The 19033-nt window shown below is 47.4% G+C and overlaps 3 protein-coding genes across 3 annotated transcripts; 2 read left to right on the top strand and 1 right to left on the bottom strand.

Moving 5' to 3' along the window:
• The first annotated feature begins 624 nt into the window (after positions 1-624).
• Positions 625-3666, top strand: F4817DRAFT_185549 (glycosyltransferase family 22 protein). Its single transcript, XM_049298403.1, has 5 exons — positions 625-1487; positions 1601-1828; positions 1889-2082; positions 2137-2307; positions 2361-3666. Exons 1-5 carry the CDS (start codon positions 1266-1268, stop codon positions 3418-3420), a joined length of 1875 nt encoding a protein of 624 aa, XP_049157133.1. The 5' UTR covers positions 625-1265; the 3' UTR covers positions 3421-3666.
• Positions 3667-4060: 394 nt separating this feature from the next.
• Positions 4061-6727, bottom strand: F4817DRAFT_317896 (Cullin-domain-containing protein; the record flags this gene model as incomplete). Its single annotated transcript, XM_049300861.1, has 3 exons — positions 4061-4118; positions 4175-6090; positions 6146-6727. The coding sequence occupies 3 exons, from the start codon at positions 6725-6727 to the stop codon at positions 4061-4063; spliced, it is 2556 nt and encodes an 851-aa protein (XP_049157132.1).
• A 789-nt stretch (positions 6728-7516) lies between these two features.
• F4817DRAFT_343961 (ABC transporter type 1, transmembrane domain-containing protein) lies at positions 7517-12390 on the top strand (the record flags this gene model as incomplete). The annotated part of the gene is made up of 5 exons (XM_049304080.1): positions 7517-8085; positions 8138-8944; positions 8994-10785; positions 10849-10935; positions 11007-12390. The coding sequence occupies exons 1-5, from the start codon at positions 7774-7776 to the stop codon at positions 12386-12388; spliced, it is 4380 nt and encodes a 1459-aa protein (XP_049157131.1). The 5' UTR covers positions 7517-7773.
• Between the last annotated feature and the right edge of the window lie 6643 nt (positions 12391-19033).

Raw genomic sequence — 19033 nt, 5'->3', positions numbered from 1 at the left:
CTGTTAAGGTAGAAGAAGTCGAAAAAGAAAAGTGATAAAGAAGCAAGTGGAAAAGACGATACTTGTTTGTCTCTTGAGAAATACTTGGTTAGAAGTCAATCTATTGCTGGAATAGAGTATTGGCTTGAAGGGTATCCTCGGTTCTTGTAGAAAGAAGCTAAAAGTCAAAAAAGAAAAGCCAAGAACTTAAAGATAGGAAAGAGATAAAAAGAATGGTAAGGCGGGGGCGAGTTGGTAGTCAAGAGAGTTATGGTACGTAATAAGGAAGGGCGGACTGATAGCCACTAAACCCCTAAGTGCAAGTCGAAGCGGCTGGCCCAGTCGCGGGCTGCTGTGATGATGACAAGTTTGCCCGGGTTTGAAGTCTCAAGTTGGTCACATGCGGTGAAGATTCCGGTGTCTGTTGCCGAAGCAAAGCGGCGTTGACAAGGACAAGGACTGAGACTAGGACTAGAACTTGGAATGTTGTTTTGTTTTGTTTTTTTTACTATTTCAACTGTTAATCCTTGGGGCTAGCCTCTAGGGAAGGGTGGTGCTATTTCGTCAGTGAAGAAAAACTAAAAATCTTTTTAGTTTAACCAAAGAAAAAACAGCCATTACTCGCACAAGAACTGCAAGACCCCGGGTATACTACAGCAATCGACATTATGACACAGGCGGCTGCAGTAAGAAAGTGACCGCCGAGCCCGGAGAGGTCACGGATGGCCGAACAATCTCAAATCGGAGGCCAATCAGAAGTGGTTTATTTTCAAGACAGCCAATGGTAATTCGCAGTATTTTGTTCGTGGGGGTGGTATCCGACGCTGCTGCATCATCCCTTGCCTTCCCTTGCCTTGGCGGCGAAATGTGGAATGTGAAGTTATTTATTTAATGGGCTACTATTAGATCGGATGAAGTATGCTCTTATCGGATCATACGGCTATTGAAGCAAGCCTCAAATAACGCAGCTGCAGTCAGCTGTCCGCGCTAAGCTACGTTCATAAGATCAATTCATGTTCAATTGCATGTGTCTTTAGGTAAGGCAAGGTGCATAATCTAATGCATAATCTAATGCATGCATATGTCTCGATCGGTCTCGATACGGACAGCTCCGAGAAATCCAAATCTGGATTGACAATTGCTGCTAGATCACATCAAATGCCAGGTAGCCTCAACTCACCTACCTAGGTATTTATATTTGAGTTCTCAATTCTCACCGTCTCTTGAAATTGAGTGATATGAAATGGATACATGAGACAGCCCTATGAGACTCACGAGACTTCAAGATGAGCTCAGGGAAAAAGACAAACGCTGCACAGAGTGCTAAGAATAACGTACCTACTGTGGCCGCTGTCCAAGCCCGGGATGCTCTGGCCGTCATATTCGCCGTCCGTTTCGTAAACGCGCTCTGTGTCCGTACTTTCTTTCAGCCAGACGAATATTTTCAAGCTCTCGAACCAGCTTGGAACTTGGTATTCGGGGAAGATAGCGGAGCATGGCTGACCTGGGTGCGTAGCTTCCGGATGGCCCCCTTTTCGAACTCTCCCTTAACAATCGTACTATTTGCTCTTGGGATGCCTATTTGGTCTAGTTGGTAGCCTATAGCTAATATCTGAAAAAGGAATGGAAGCACCAACTTCGATCGTCTATCCACCCTACTATATTTGCCTTTGGATATTGGGTCGTCCAAAACTTCGAAGGGTCAGGGATGGCTCCAGCAACCAAAGCTACATGGCTCCTTGCAGCGCCTAAGGTCTTACAGACTGGGTTTGCTGCCTTGAGCGATTGGTATTCGTGGAGGCTTGCGGAGAGACTATACGGCCGTGGGAGTGCTGCTGCCTGGTCCGTTGTAAGTACTCCAATCTTTTCAAAATCATCTATTACAATGGTGGCTCATAATCATACGTAGCTGTTGATGGCATTGGTCAATCCCTGGCAATGGTATACATCGACGAGGACGTTCTCGAACTGCTTCGAGACCACCTTGACGGCTGCCGCTCTCTATTATTGGCCCTGGCAGCTTCTAGGTACGGAAGATGACGGAAATGCCGAGTCCAAGTATTCATCGATCCCCCTCTTCGAGACCTGGGGTCAGATTAACAAGTAAGTTTGCAGTTCTGAGGAATAAGGCTTCTATACTAAAACGCAACCATGTAGTCTCCGATTATCCCTGATATTAGCCGCATTCGCTGTTCTCTTGCGGCCAACCAATGTTTTGATATGGGTGGCTATTGGCACCCTCGCACTGACCAGAGCTACACTCAGTGGAAAATCACCACTTACTCTAAGAAACGTCCTTATCATCTATAGGGAGGTAGTCTTTTGCGGGTGCGTAAACGACACCGTACCATATGTTTTCCCGCGATATCTAACTGTTATAGGTCACTCGTTCTTGGATTGTCTTTAGTAGCTGACCGTCTGTACTACGGAGAGTGGACATTCCCCCCCTTAGCATTCTTGCATTTCAACGTTGCCCAGGACCTCGCTAGTTTCTATGGGCAGAATGATTGGCATTACTATCTTTCCCAGGGTATACCGTTGTTGGGTACTACGATCACCCCGTTTATCCTACAAGGCCTATACAAGTCTCTAGACTCGGAGAACTCAAATTGGCCAGTCGAGACTTCTAACGCATTAAAGGCACTATCCTTCGTGGTCTTCACAAACATATCTGCCTTATCGTTTGTTTCCCACAAGGAAGTCCGCTTCATCACGCCTCTTCTTCCGGCGTTCCATATTTTGGCTGCACCCTATATTACGTCCTTTTTCACCACATTAACAAATGCTGCTTCTGCTGGCTCAACGCCAACGTTGGGGTGGAAACGAGCACATTTACTTCTAGGAGGTCTACTTATAAACATCATCATTGGCGGCTACCTCTCCTATTTCCACGCCGCCGCACCTATCAAGGTAGTAGACTACCTGCGTAGCGAATTCGAAAACATTCACCCCAAGCACCTTGCAATCCCGCAACCAGCAAACATCACCGTGGACGATGACTTCTCGCAAGAGCTCTTCGCGCTCTTCCTGACACCTTGCCACGCTACACCGTGGCGTTCTCATCTTGTTTACCCGGCTCTGCGCGCGCGTGCTCTAACCTGCGAGCCGCCTCTGCATACATCACCGAAGTCCCTACAGCGCCAGATATACAAGGATGAGACGCGTCGCTTCTACGCGAACAAGGTTGGTTTCCTGGAGGAGCTGTGGCCTGCAGATGGTCCCGGTGAAGACATGGCGAGATATATTGTCGGGTACGAGGACGTCGGTTCTGCGCTACACGAATACTTTGACTTTTCGGGTCCCGGTCGCCGACATAAAGTCGAGCTGACGCGAGTGTGGGATTCGTGGAATGGACTCTTCACGGATGATGATAGGAAATCGGGACGTTTGGTGGTGTGGGCTACGGGCTTCTACGATAAGGTGTTGCCCGTAGAGCCGTAAGTTGGATGGCTTACTGGATATTGTTTAACGGTTTGGATTAGGTATCTAGGGTGGGTGAACTGTACATTATAAAATCTTGATATCGGACAGAAGGAATTTATACGCCGCAACCTGAATGACATGCGGCTATTCTTTACTTGTGCACCGCCCCTAAGCTCGTAGTCTATATTGGAATATATGCCTAGTCCTGTAAATACTTAACCTAGGACATGACACTTTATGTTCGTACGCAATTCAGTAAGACTACTGCGCGGCTTCCTGATTGATATTATGACCTGGAGTACAATGAATCCAAGCCTGAAGACTATAAGCGATCTCACTATTTACGCCCCTAAACTCAAGACCGAAGAATTAGACCTGGATTTCTAACAAGCAGGCTTAGAAAACAAGCAAGTAACGGTCATAATCAAGACCAACACACGTACGCACTAATTTTCACAAGATATAACGTATCAAGTCGAGGTTCATTAGTTGTCTAATGCCACTGAACAAGCTCCATAGGTACCTAAAGTAATCAACAAGTCTGGCCGATCGTTCTGAACGCACACTACGACAGGACCTTTAAATCGTGATTACAGCTCAGCGGAACCCAAGTCTAGTAGCCAACCACCGAATCAAATTTGTATCCGGATGGTAGCATCTATGCCAAATACGTATATGCGCCTCCTTCTCGTTCAAGGTAATCCTTCTCGATTAGTCTAGTTGGGACGTTAGCGTAAAATCCAGCAACATGTATGCTCATCGGACAACTTACTTTTCGATATTCTTCTTAATCTCGGCCGGCTCGATAGCGCCTCGGCTCTTGGTCTGGTTGATTACCTCCGCGACGAGGTTGGCGTGGGTCATGGTCTTGCGGCTCTTCATGATTCTCACAATCGCGGCCTGACACTCAAACTGTCTATCCTGGGCGACCCGCTCGTGAGTCTCTTGGTTCTCCTCCTTCGTCTCCTTGAGTTGAATCTGGTTAATCTTCACGCGGTATTTAGGGTCTGAGAAAGCCTTGTTGACGGTGAAAGTATCCGTCGGGTTTACATCTCTCCCTTTTGGATGCTTCGTGAGAACGCGGGTTTTCCCGCACGCTAAAGACTGCAAGGTACGATCAAGATCTGGTCCGCTCAGGCCGGTATTCTCTGCAATCTGCTGGTAGGTCAGGAGTCCATCCGGCTTATCCTCAATTTGGTTGAATAGCGTCAACACGACAGCTTGATATGCGCTGACTAGTAATTCCTTTGGCCCCTTCCCGAAACGTGCCTTAACAACGCAGTGACCAAGTGAATGTTTCCACGTAAGACGCCTTCCTGTGTGTTTGTTGGTATAGTATGCTTCGAAGCGCTCGACTTGTACCGCAACATCATCAGGTAGAACAAGCTGAGTATCTGGATATGTTGGCCATGCTGCGGCAGACAGGATATTCACGTTAAGATCTAAGCTGCTCTTGCCGTGTCCGGTCCCCTCGCACCAGGATTTATACGAGGCCATCTCGTCGCGTGCGATCTGCTGATCCTTGAACATTTGCTCCAAGTTGTGAGTGAAGTTAGAACCACACTCGTTCTTCAACTTTGCAAGCATGCTCCTCTCCGCATCCGCACTGGCGCTGCGGCCCATCAGAAGGCGTCGTGCTAAATCTTGTTTATAAAACGCCTCGAAGACATCTTTACCTTCGATAAATCGGAACAACTCCAGGGCTTGGTCCAACTGCCTGTCTAATTCGGCATCCTCGTCACCGGTACTCGCCAGTCCGCTTTGCTCGGCATCGACACGGTCTTGGGCATCGGAGAGCAGTGATTTCGGCAGGGTTTTCAAGCCACCCCTGAGTAGCATGTCAATATACTTTGCAATCATCTCACCAACCTTGGAAGTTCCAGTCTTCCAGGCGGATAGAACTTTCCGATCGTTAATGAAGCTACCAAATGCTTGCCGCATACTGTAAGTAAATTCGTCGTCTCTATTAAAAGCGTCCCGAATCATCAGATCTAAAGATCGTCTGAACTCGAGTAATCGGATGACCATCTCGTCGCCCCTAGAAGTATCGTTAACGATCGCCGCGCCTGCTTCCCTAATGTATTCTTCCCACGGCTGTCTTAGCCTCTTCTGTATGCCGGATAACCGCAAGAGGTCATATAGAGCCTTCATAGAATCTAGAGCATTCTCATCTAGGAGCTTGCTAATGCTGCCACCGTCGAGAAGTTTTTCGGAATAGCTATCAATCAGAATCGTATGGGCATCATCCATTAATTGCCTCTTCGTAGTACTGTCAAAATTGTACGCGTTGCAACGGTAATCCTCACGCGCAATGAGCTTCTCACAGCTGGAAATATAAAATTTGAGGGATGCGCTGCTTTGTTCGTTGGCGAACTCCTCGAAATATTTCTTGGAGGCATCTAGGAAACGTCGCTCGAATGATTTCCCATAGATGTTTAGGATATGGAGCATCGAAATAGAATCTCGTAGCAGAGCTGGATCGAACCGGGCATCGGCTCTCCGATCATAGTCTACCAGATCACACATCCCGGCGAGCGTCTTAGCACCTGGGCTGGGACTTTGCGGCTGCGAAGCAACAAATACCATTCTCCTAAATAGCGTTATGGCCATATCGTTAATCTGTTGGAACTCCTTGCTGCTTAGTAAAAATGACCGATCGAGATAGCTGAATACGGAACGGATTGTGGTCTAGATATACATATCAGCTTTCGAAGGACTTTCACAATGATATGGGAGTACCTACAGATTGAGCGTTCCATATGACCCAGTGTTTGTAGGTACTTTTTAACACATCAATGTTGGAGGAACCAGCTTCTGCCACTATAGATCTTTGAAGATCGTTCTTCAAGTAGGTCTCGCATCTTTCCCGTAGCGTCTCATACAGTTCTCTAGATGCTCCATGTCTACATAGGTCTTCTACCCCTCGGTAAAGTCTTTCGAGCGGTTGGCGGGGTTGCTTCTGTTCGAATATGGCTTGAAGAGCTTCAAGTAACTCTTTTCTCGTGGCATCGTAATATTTTTCAAGGTCATTAGTTCGTGAGGTCGTCCGTAGATTCTTGATAACAAGCTTCTTTGCCCCCTTATGGGGTTGGAAAGCAGTAGTCGGCTTCGTCAGATCGACGATTTCGGGCCATTTGCCCGCCACTTTGCTCATTCTCGGAACGACTGAGTCGGATGTGCTGTTTAGTTTGGTACGCTTCTGATCGGGACGACTTTCGGATTGTTGTCGAGAATGAGTGCCAGTGGCACCGGCTGGCTTGCGTTTCAACGGGGTCGCAAATGAAGAGGACGATCCGTCGCGTGGCGAGCTTCCCGGCGAATGCATGGACCTGGGGAGGCCCTGCAACTACCTGAATAGTCACGCAGGCCTGGATCGGAAGGACAGGTGGGTATTATTCTTGATCTTCAACAACGACAGGTGATGTATCTACCTTACAACTTTAACCTGTCGTTATATTGTCTGGTGTAATATGAGGTACCTAGTGTTGGAGGGGGACCAAATGTGTTCAAGGTCAAGATTACCTAAAGGACTTATCCAGAGGTGTGTACTTACGTAGTACGAACGCTATCGTGCTTATCGCGGGCGGAAGCTTGCATCGCGGTACAGCGTGTAGGTACTAGACAGCCAATGCATTGGAACAAAGCGCCGACAGTCGGCTAAGGATTGCGGGGCTTAACTCCGTCTTGGCACCCTTATCCGCTATGCATGAGGCTCTACGAATTTGACTATCAAATACATGTAGGTACCTAAGTGCTCCACCTTTTAGTACTTTGAAGCTGAGAGATACCCACCCATAGATGTATTGCTTCGCAGATAAGATCACTTCTATGCTCATAAGCTCATAAAATATATCAATGTACCAATTAAGTGCATATACATCATTATTTCTTCTCGTGATGCAAATACTTGGGGAGAGTAGTCCAGCATTACATGGTACATTGTGCCAAGTGAAAGAGATGGGTTTAGCTTTCTGTAGTTGTACGATTGGTACATGTAGTGTTTAGTAGTGGATGTGCATCATAGTTCTAGAACCCCGGTCTTGGCTCGGGTCGGAAAAGAAAACGTTAATACGATAGTAGCCTAACAAGTACCTAATCTACCTAGATGCCTGGTAGGCAGCTAGCTTACTATTTTGTATTGTACATAATGTAGAAGCTTCCAAACTCCGGTTGAAAGGCCGCCACCAAGTTTTCTAACCCGACATCATCACTTTTATTTTTGGTGCTTAGTAATACATTTAAGTAATCCCATTTAATCCATTTGCAGTCCTTTTAACTTCCGTCAAAACCGTACCTTATTGCGCAATTGGGGTCAATACCTATTCAATTATACTATGATCTTTATCATCCGAAACTCAACTTAACGCGGTAATGCGGTTCGGTGATCACTCTCAACAGGTCCTCCAATTGACCGGGTCCTTCACGGGCTACCGGCCTATCCACGAACTCGGAAAAGGTTATCTCAGCGCGACAAAAGACTTCAAACAGCCGTTATGCGGTAACGAAGAAGGATGGGGTCCTCTAAGTCCCTTTCGCTATGATTTTACGCCCTGTTTCATCGATATATGGGTGTTTGCCGTTGCCATCTTCGGTATCCTCGGCGGAGCTTTGGCGGTGTGGTATGTTTTAATGAAACGGAAGCCTGCTGAGGTTGCTAAGGATTGGCATTTCTGGTTTAAACAAGTAGGTTTTAGAAGAAGAAGGGCGTTCTATATTTACTAACTATCTTCTATAGTCACTCCTAGTTCTCATCATCGCCGATGCCGCCGTCCAGCTCGCCATCCAGATCATCAACTTCCCGGGAATATGGCATGGCGATTTTCGCGTCCTTACGACGGTCGCTACCCTCATCTCGCTCGGCGTCATTTTCACGATTCAATGGCTCGAACACGATCGTATGAGGAATGCTAACGGTGTCGCTCTGTTCTATTGGTTACTTCTCCTAATCGCGTATGCGGTGAAGCTAAGGTCCTTGATTTCTCAGCAATTATACGCCAACAACCTTCCATACTTCGTCGCATACACTGTCGGGTTTGGCCTCTCTGCTATCGAATTCGGAATCGAATGGCTTTGGCCCAAGAAGACAAGCACGTACGAGGCATTGGTAGATGAAGAAGGAGAGGAATGTCCAGTGGAATATGCAACTGTATTCTCTCGTCTTACTTTCTCGTGGATGACTCCAATGATGAAGCATGGATATAAGCAATATCTCACGGAGGAAGATCTTTGGGGGCTCTCCCCTAGCGACAAGACCTCTGCGACAGGAGATAGCTTTGAAAAAGCATGGAAATACCAATTAAAACACAAAACCCGTCCTAATCTATGGATAGCATTATTTCAAGCCTACGGTGGACCTTATATGCTTGCCACTGTGTTCAAAGTTGTCAATGACCTAGCAGCTTTCTCCCAGCCTCAACTTCTACGTTACCTCATTAGCTTCGTCGATTCTTATAGTGAAGGAAAGGTGCCCCAGCCGCCTATCAAGGGTGCTGCCATCGCCATTGCTATGTTTTTCGTCGCGTGTTTGCAGACCAGCATGATTGTAAGTTCGGTGTAGGATAGCATAAAGTACCTTTATTAACAAGTTCTAGCACCAATACTTTCAGCTTGCCTTCGCAACAGGTATGCGTATCAAGTCAGGTCTAGCGTCTGCTATCTACAAGAAATCGCTGAAGCTCTCGAATGAGGGGCGCTCTACGAAGACAACCGGAGATATCGTCAACTATATGGCTGTCGACGCACAGCGTCTTCAAGATCTAACCCAGTTTGCGCAACAACTCTGGTCCGCTCCCTTCCAGATTACGATTTGCATGATCTCGCTATATCAGCTTGTAGGCTGGTCTATGCTTTCTGGCATTGGTGTGATGATCGTTATGATTCCTATCAACGGTTTCATCGCAAGATATATGAAGCGCCTACAAAAGACTCAGATGAAGAACAAGGATGCGAGAAGTCGTCTAATTGCCGAAATTATCAACAATATGAAAAGTATCAAGCTCTATGCTTGGAGCGCAGCTTTCATGAACAAACTAAACTTTGTCAGAAATGATCTCGAACTTAAGAACCTTCGTAAAATTGGTGCCGGACAAGCATTTGCCAATTTCACCTGGTCTACGACTCCATTTTTAGTATCATGCTCAACTTTCGCTGTTTTCGTCTGGACACACGATATTCCATTGACGACTGAGATTGTGTTTCCCGCCTTGGCTCTATTCAACCTTCTGACTTTCCCGCTTGCTGTTCTCCCCATGGTTATCACATCTATCATCGAAGCTAGCGTTGCGGTCGGCCGCCTGACGGATTATTTCATCGCAGAAGAGATCCAGCCCGATGCCATCATCGTTGGCCCGCCGGCGGAAGAACAGGGCGACGAGGCGGTCGTTATCCGGAACGCGACGTTCTCGTGGAATCGCCACGAGACGAAGAATGTTCTCAGAAGCATTGATTTCAGCAGTCGCAAAGGGGAGCTTACGTGCGTGGTTGGCAGAGTTGGTTCTGGAAAGTCTTCTCTATTGCAGAGTATCTTAGGCGATTTGTGGAAGATCGAAGGTGAAGTGCGCGTTCATGGTTCGATAGCATATGTCGCCCAGCAACAGTGGATTATGAATGCAACTGTGAAGGAGAACATTATATTCGGGCATCGATACGACTCCAGTTTCTACGAAAAGACGGTTAAGGCATGCGCATTACTTGCTGATTTTATGCAACTGCCCGACGGGGATGAAACCGTCGTCGGTGAGAGAGGTATCTCCCTGAGCGGCGGACAAAAGGCTCGAGTCGCTTTGGCGCGAGCGGTATATGCACGGGCTGATATTTACCTTCTGGATGACTGCTTGTCCGCGGTAGATTCTCACGTGGGTAGACATATCATCGATCACGTACTAGGTCCAAGAGGTCTCCTCAGTTCTAAGTGCAGAATCTTGGCTACCAATGCTATCTCAGTTCTCCCCGAGGCCGATTACATATACCAGCTTAAAGATGGCGAGATCGTCGAGAGCGGTACTTTCCGCCAACTGATGGCTATGAGAGGGGGTATTGCAGAGCTCGTCAAGTCCTCCGGCCAGGAATCTGGAACGGCTTCTTCAGCATCTAGCCCCGAGGGCTCAGGAAGTGAAACCTCTACTTATATCGAACCAGACAGCAATCAAGACAAGGAAGAGATTGAAGAAGCTCAGGAAGGTATTGCTGAACTGGCACCCATCAAAACTGGACCTTCTACAAGCTCGGCCGCGCAGAATCGAACAGGCAGTATGTCAACTCTGAGACGCGCAAGTGCAGCCAGCTTTAGGGGACCCAGAGGTAAACTCAGCGATGAGGAGGACCCTAATTATAAGACCAAGCAAGCTAAAGAGCATTCGGAGCAAGGCAAAGTAAAATGGGATGGTATGTGTTCCCCGTCCGCAGATTCTTCGCGTAGTATCAAATTAGAAGGCTGACTGTTGATAGTCTATATGGAATATGCGAAGACCAGTAACCTGGTCGCTGTGGGCATTTACCTTTTCACTTTGATCACGGCTCAAACGGCGCAGATCGGTAAGTTCGAATCCTGCCTCTATTAGGCAGTCTTGAATTGATACGTACGGTAATTGCTGACAGCTGTTCAGGCGGAAGCGTCTGGCTGAAAAACTGGGCAGAGATGAACGGAGAGGCCGGTGGCAACCCTGAGGTTGGAAAATACCTCGGTATCTATTTCGCTTTTGGTGTTGGCTCTTCTGCGCTGACCGTCGTTCAAACGTTGATCCTGTGGATATTCTGTTCCATCGAAGCCTCGCGAAAACTTCACGAGAGAATGGCGACGGCCATCTTTAGGTCGCCGATGTCATTCTTCGACACTACCCCAGCAGGTCGAATTTTAAATCGTTTCTCGAGCGATATCTACAAGCTGGATGAAGTCTTAGCCAGAACCTTCAACATGCTTTTCGTAAATCTGGCTCGTTCCGTGTTCACACTGGTCGTCATCTCCGTCAGCACTCCCGTCTTCGTCGCATTAATCATACCACTGAGCTTGGTATACTATTGGGTGCAGCGGTACTATCTCAGAACATCACGAGAACTCAAGCGATTGGATAGTGTCAGCCGCAGTCCCATCTATGCACACTTCCAGGAGTCACTTGGCGGCATCAGCACAATCCGGGCGTACCGACAGCAGGATCGTTTCGAGCTAGAAAACGAATGGCGTGTTGACTCAAATTTGCGAGCCTACTTCCCGTCCATCAGCTCAAACAGGTGGTTAGCGATCCGATTAGAGTTCCTCGGTGCCGTTATTATCCTCGGTGCCGCGGGATTCTCCATTATCTCCGTCACGAACCATAGCGGTTTAAGCGCTGGAATGGTGGGCTTGGCTATGTCGTACGCTCTACAGATCACAACATCATTAAACTGGATCGTTCGCCAAACGGTGGAAGTGGAGACAAATATTGTATCTGTAGAACGAGTCCTCGAGTATGCACGCCTACCAAGCGAAGCCCCCGAGATTATCCCCGGACACAGGCCTCCAGTCGCCTGGCCCGCGCATGGAGCTGTTAAGTTTCACAACTTCAGTACTCGCTATCGCCCGGGCTTAGACTTGGTACTGAAGAACATCAACCTGGATATCAAGTCTCATGAGAAAATAGGTGTGGTAGGACGAACTGGAGCTGGCAAGTCCTCGTTGACGTTGTCCCTTTTCCGTCTGATCGAGCCGGACACTGGTAACATAAGCATAGATGATCTCAACACATCTACGATTGGATTATTAGACTTGAGACGACGTCTTGCCATTATTCCCCAAGACGCAGCTCTGTTCGAGGGTACGGTTCGGGACAACTTGGATCCAGGCCATGTTCACGACGATACAGAACTTTGGAGCGTTCTAGGTGAGTGTCGCATTAATCCCACCCACTCCGATTCGCGCCGCAGGGCGGAGAGAGCACATGCGCCCGCGTTGCTCGGTCTAGGCCAACCATCTTCCACCATCTCATTTGTACTAACATGTCGTTTCTCATAGATCATGCACGATTAAAGGAGCACGTAGCAACCATGGAAGGCGGATTAGAGGCTAAGATCAATGAAGGAGGTACGTCGGTGGTTTACGCTTTCTTTCGGCTCTTACTCCCCAGTCGATTATTCTCTCCCTGTCCCTCCGGCAACTTGCAGCTGTGCGTCCTCGTACGGCGGCAAGTGAGACACGTTTTGGCATGTTGATAATCTACTGCCTACTTGCCCCTCTGCCCATTCTCAGCTAAGGCCCCTGCATAATCGCCAGGTTTTGCAAAAACCTGGTGGTATTTCAGTCACTTAGCCACAACTGGGATCACGTTGTCGTGTTTGATATGCTGGACTAACACGCTTATTTACACAGGATCGAACTTGTCAGCGGGTCAACGGCAGCTTGTCTCTTTAGCACGTGCGATGCTCACACCGTCTAACATCCTCGTGCTAGATGAGGCGACAGCAGCCGTCGACGTGGAGACGGACGCCATGCTACAGAATACGTTACGCTCGGAGCTCTTCTCACACCGCACCATCATCACGGTTGCCCACCGCATTAACACCATCCTCGACAGCGACAGAGTAGTAGTCCTCGACAAGGGCGAGGTAGTCGAGTTTGATACACCACAAACGCTTATCAAGAAACAAGGTGTGTTCTACGGCTTGGTCAAACAAGCTGGATTAGATACAGAGTAGGTCTACGCGTCATGTTAGGTGGGCCGTTTGTGGTCTTTCGGGTTATCACATACCCCAAGTGAGCATCGAGTTATTATAAAAATTGAATCATCCATCCAGTTAAGTAGGTGTTGTAGGAGCGTAGCTTGTATATAGAATACGTACGTTAGAAAAAGCAATAGCGGACTAAAAGAATAATAAAAGGGGAATTATTCGGAGTAGTCTAGGTCAGATATGTTTCCGAGCACACGAAATTTAGCCGTAGGCCTAGTAATAATTACCGATGATTCTATTCGATATCGGCCAGTATCTGGACCAGCGTATAACAGTAGATATCTAGGTGACAGTTGACCTATTCGGCGTTCAATGTGAAGATGTTATGAGAATATGACGTATTGAACCGTCATGGTGGCTTTCAAAGGTTAGATACGAAAGGGGAAGTGCATAACGCTGCACGCTACGAACACATCTTGCACAATACGATCCAATTACTTCCTCAACTCCGGCGGCAACTAGGCGGGCCAATGGCGTGAGATAGCGAAGGAGATGATCGCTGCGTTTGTCTGGGTGATGCTAGTTGGCTCATCGGCGTTTGCCCACTTTCTTGCTACTCTGGCTGATGATGATGATGATGATGCCTTACTTACTATCTTGTCTTTTCTCTCCGCTCTGTTTCCTTTTCCCGCATCTTACCGCGCCAACTCTGTGCGTCTGCTTGCATGCCGTTGTCCTATCTGGCCGCGGCATGTATTACCACGGTTTCTCGGGGGAGGGCTTGGCGGGGACGAAAGAAGGCGTCCTCGACCTTTTTTTTTCTTTTCTTTTTTTCTTTCTTTTTCTTTTACGACTATGTGTACCTGGTAGATATGTACTACTCGTTTACAAGTTGTGAGATAAGCAACGGGGTTAGTTAGTTCTCTGGCTACCTAATGTAGAGGGTCTAAGCATGGCGCTGTGTTTCTGTCGCGCAGAGCAGTAGAAGACGGTGAGAGAGTGACAGGGAGAGTAGCGGAATAAGCGGTCTTTTTCAACGGTTATGCATTATCATATTTGCTTTCCGTCTTCTGTTTTTCCTATTAGTCTTTTGCCCTATGTTGTGTCTAAACATCGAGTTCGAAATAACTTGATATGAGGTTGATGTAGTGCGTACAGTGCGGGTGACGCGTAAGAGATGGCGTTACTGGTATACTAGTAGACATGTAGATATATTGGTACTCGCCGGTCGTTTGGATTATTTACCATATCTAGTACATCTACTCCATTTATCACATACCTGGTACTTAGGGGAGTACTCTTAAGGAGAGGGATTCGATGGAGCAAAAGACTACCTAGGTATGTAATAGATGAGCCGTTTTTAGCGACGTTACACGACCTATGCCGTCCGCACATGGCTAACCTTATCCAGCTTTCTACCTGTAACCGAGTACATGCTCGTATATAAGACTTACATATATACATGGAATATACATCGATATACATGAATGTGGGTAGAATATTCAATTTCCCGTCGGGGACAGCAACGACCGCCCCAGCGGCACCTCCGTTGCGGGGAGGCGAGTGGGGAAGATGCTCTTGATGAGAATCTTAGAATGGTAACTTACATATACCTTTCTTACCTATTTTGACCTTGTGTATATACACGTCTGTATAAGCTGTATACCACCTAGGTTAATCTGTAGGTTTATATGTAAGATGAGTATATGCTTACACGCCTACATACTACCTATAGTACTTAACGTATATGTAATGTATATAATGTGTATGCAATGTATTTATTGGCTGGTGGTGGCATCTCTCTACTTGCTATCGTTCTCCCCCGAAGATTTTGCTGAAATAAAATAAAAGGCTTAGCGCAAAGTGCTGCCCTCGACATCACATCTCAATCGAGATCCATGTTACAAGCTTCCATTGATAGGTGATAGGATCAAGTACCCAGGGTTTATTTTTGCGGTTATAATTGCCCTACCCTCTGACCTTCTCGAAGACTTGTAGTTTCACCGAAACCCCTCTTTCTCGGATCGACCTGCAGCAATTACATTTGCTAACTCCACCGTACAGTTACCTGTAAACCCGTCTACCTGTCTATCGTAGACGTGTAGGCGTGTAGGCGTGTAGGCGGGAGGGGAAATAATATGGCTGACTTGATCCGTTGTTGGCTTAACACTTGGTAACTTAGTACATAGTAACCATGTGCTCGCTTCCCAGCGTCATCTCAGACACGGGGTCATGCAACCGTGGTCCAAAACGGACTTGCAAAGTCTAGGCAAGCTACCAGGGATATAAACGACAGACATACAGCATGCGGTCCATCTGTCGTGTAACGTCAAGGGTTCCCGAAAAAGAGGAGGGGGGACCCCCTTGTCGACGCCACTTATACTGCAGCCCTCGACTGGTTGGGACTGGTTGGGACGGGCTGGGACGGGCTGGAGTGGGAAAAGAAAGAAGGGCATGGAAGGAAAAATCGAAGACGAGAAGGGGGCAGCCAAGAAGGGGAAGGGGAAGGGGAAGGGGAAGGGGAAGGGGAAGGGGAAGGGGAGAAACTGGACAATCCCATATTCAATGGACACCTAAACGGCCTTGAACTCGGACAAGGTGAATTAGGTATAAAGTAATAAAATAGCCATTCTTCACTATTTAGTACGTAGGCGCTGCTGGCGATTTATTAGATACAGTAATACAAGAGTTGAAGTACGTACACGTACTCAGCGTAGTATTATGCGGTGAGGGAATCTTCATCCACCCAATGTCGAAGACGGTGATGTGTGCATACATGGCATGTAACACATGCCCTTATTGCGTCGGCGCGGCCTTGGGCGACAAGACAACATGCCGCAGCTCGGTAGCTGGACACGCTCTCCCAAAAAAAGGAGAGGGTTCATCTTGATCAGGGCCGTAATCCGGTTTCCAGGTTAGTCCAACAATGAGAAGGTATACCAATCCCTTCGCTATGCGCAACCTTTACCTAACTGGCACAAGTTCGAGATCATGTTAAATGACGGCCACTGGACTAGTTGGGATACGCGTGATAATAGGTATTTATTGAACTATATTTCTGATACATGCTCGTATTGTTCCTTTGTTACACGGATATTTCATCTTATATTATTATTTTTAATTGCTATGCAATCTCTTCAGATATTCCAGTTAGATAAGCTATAAGAAGTGACGAAATGAATCGGGGTAATCGTTAGTTACATTATTCGAAATCTACTGTCATCATGGGGAGGGAGTTTGGTCCCTTGGACCGGCTCAGGGTCGGATACTTGGATCTTCTCACATACATTACCGATCTAATGCGAGAAGTCACAAGAAGACCCCTGCAGGATCTAGGCAATTCCCTGCTGAGCACGTTTGGCCAAGTACTGTCCTCCACTAGCCCAGTAGCCTTACGGATTAGGTCAAAGTAGACGTTTTCCCGACTGTGGCGTCTCTGGGACACACTACTTCGAGCCCAGTGGAATGGTTGAACGCCACGGCTGCTGACACCTGCGGCATATACTGGAGAGCAAGGAGATTCTCCGTCGTCATTAGCTGTTATGTTCACGACTAGGTACTGCTCGCATCGACTCAATAGTTCGTTCTCGGCGGCCAACCTGCTGTCAATAGGAGTGGACAACGACCTAATTAAGAAAGACTTATGGTAAAAGTAGAAAGATCATCTTTTTACTCTTTTCGCCGGTCGTAATCCTGGCCCACTACTGTGACGTCTCAAGGTTGAAAGAACATATGTAACGTTGCGAAAAAAGAACCCATGTGATGCTAAGGATTTTCAATCCAATGCTTTTGCGCGTGGGATAAGGGTCCCAAACTCATGTTGGTTCTGAAGTTTATACGTGACCGTTTCCCCCTATCCACTGCGCCTGGGAATTCGAATTCGGGTGAGAAAAAAGGAACTAAAGTCCGAAAGGGATGTTCTTGGTTGGGCGAGATCGACCCGATACTTCGGTAGACAGGCGGGGGCCATGGATCGATCGTATCATCAGGCGTTTATTGCACACAAAAGGCGCCGGGGAGCAGACCCTAGGGCAATAGTTGAAAGTTCGTTAGATTACAATACAAAGAATGGTAGCTAAAGAGGGCTACTTGTCAGCGCCCCTTTGCGAGTTGCGAGGCGTATGCTAGCAAATGGCCAATTGGATTTGAACCGTGTGAGATATTTGAACCCGTTCTTCAAGGGGGCGTGCAAACAGTCTACACTAATGAAAACTAAATGATTACCCTCCGGCCGATAAGCTTCTAGAGTAAGCTACGAGCGAACTAGAACCCGAGCCAAAGGTTCTAGGAAACATTCAAGTAATCAATGTGGTTGTAGTGGTCGTGGGGGAGTTATGAGGCCCAGAACTCCGATGAATGTACATGTAGGACTCTATCAAGGCGGATAGGCCCTAAAAATGCAAAGACAGTTACAACGCTGTGACGGTTTCACGTAAACGAGACAAGCTCTCCCACCTTTAGCATTAAATCTAACGCAAGCCATTCACAGGCTAGTAAGAAAGACAGCATGGAGGTAATGGCATCGCAAGCAACGATCTGCGAGGTCCGGCACGCCGTTGAGACATGTCAAAGTGCCGCTGGAATCATTCCGGACACCTGGTCCCTGTTGAATAATCGATACTTACGTAGGAATATAGCCCGTATGGCGCCGTTCATTTCGCATGCTGACACAAACGTCCCTAGTTCTTTTGACCCACGGCAGAGTATAGAGAAGACGATCGAGATCGCGCCGACATGGTACTAGTTGATTGCGCATGGCAGGGCGAGAAGCCTCCTTGGTAGGTCTTCCAACAAGTTGTTCCCGCCGGCTCACCCAAAAATCCACCAGTTCCGAGTGAAAAGCTTGCGGCTGTCGGCCCGAAGCACGTGTAGATGAAATCGGTGCTCTAAGCGAGGAAGGCAGAGGAATGGTTAAGAGTTATCGGGTCTGTTAATCTTCGAATTATGTGTCAGGCGTTGCGAGTCATTCTGTACCACTTATACGTCCTCAGCTTCGATTGGAGATCGTGTTATTGGGTAACGTGCGGTGGGACTTATGCCGGGGCGGCAAGGGCCATACGCACAGTATGTAGTAGGTATATCACTAATCCGTAGAAAAGCAATATAATAACAGCATGGTTGTTACCGGAGGAAAAGCAGTGTTGGTTAGTATTGGGTGGCGGCGTATGTAATAGGGTTGATCGTTCATCTGCCTTTTATTTGCTGGTATCTCTAGATGCTGGTATCGAAACACTCATCACGCTGACGACGGTCAGGGGAGACGCACGTACTCGCATCTTCACACCAGCACCTGATATTCCCACTCTGAACCTTCTCTGCGGCGTGACGGCGCATTCGAATATAGACATGTATCTAATACTATGCAGAGGAGCACCTTCACGGTCACAATACGACCCTATTAAATACGTGTAGCACATCTCAGCTATGCATAAACATTCAACCCCAGAATACATCATCCTTGCTCTACATAGGTAAGGTAGTTGATACTTTGTGGCTTGTAGGTTTGCCTTCAGAGATATTGAAAAGACAACCTAGGAGGCTCGACTAGGATGAAAGTTCCATTCATCAATAAGATGTATTATAAACTAGCATGCCAGCCTTCTCGGGGTGATCCTTGTAACCTCCTCAGCTTTACGCGAACCTACAGATGGAAGTACTAATCAGAGCCCGATCATTATACATATATGTACCATTCAGGTTAACTAATAGATCCAGATCTTCAAGTTTTCCGAAAACCCCCACATATCGAAAGTGACGAGTGAGAACATAGCACGCCTCATTTACCCGGATGCATCAGTGGTCGCCCGCAGATTCGAGAAGCCTGTGCTGATGCGGAGAGAAACACAAGCATAAATTAGAACTAGCGACGAACTGCGATGGCTGATGGCGTCCCCATGATGCTGATGATGGGCAGGTGACGCGTGTTTGGGCCTCTTTTTCACATCTCTACCTGATACCAAACCAAGAGACGGAGCGACAGAGCGTTTGCATT

This window comes from Daldinia loculata (assembly GCF_022478755.1).
Source record: "Daldinia loculata strain CBS 113971 unplaced genomic scaffold F4817scaffold_40, whole genome shotgun sequence".
NCBI lineage: Eukaryota > Fungi > Ascomycota > Sordariomycetes > Xylariales > Hypoxylaceae > Daldinia > Daldinia loculata.
Note: the sequence above shows the minus strand (reverse complement) of the source record. Positions and strands in the feature narration are given on the sequence as shown.

What these genes read in the sequence shown, in the direction of transcription:
- F4817DRAFT_185549 (XM_049298403.1), top strand. Translation starts at nt 1,266, where the DNA reads ATGAGCTCAGGGAAAAAGACAAACGCTGCACAGAGTGCTAAGAATAAC. An exon ending in GCGGAGCATGGCTGACCTGG is followed by an intron (nt 1,488 to 1,600) that starts GTGCGTAGCTTC and finishes TATCTGAAAAAG; the next exon opens with GAATGGAAGCACCAACTTCG. An exon ending in ACCTGGGGTCAGATTAACAA is followed by an intron (nt 2,083 to 2,136) that starts GTAAGTTTGCAG and finishes GCAACCATGTAG; the next exon opens with TCTCCGATTATCCCTGATAT.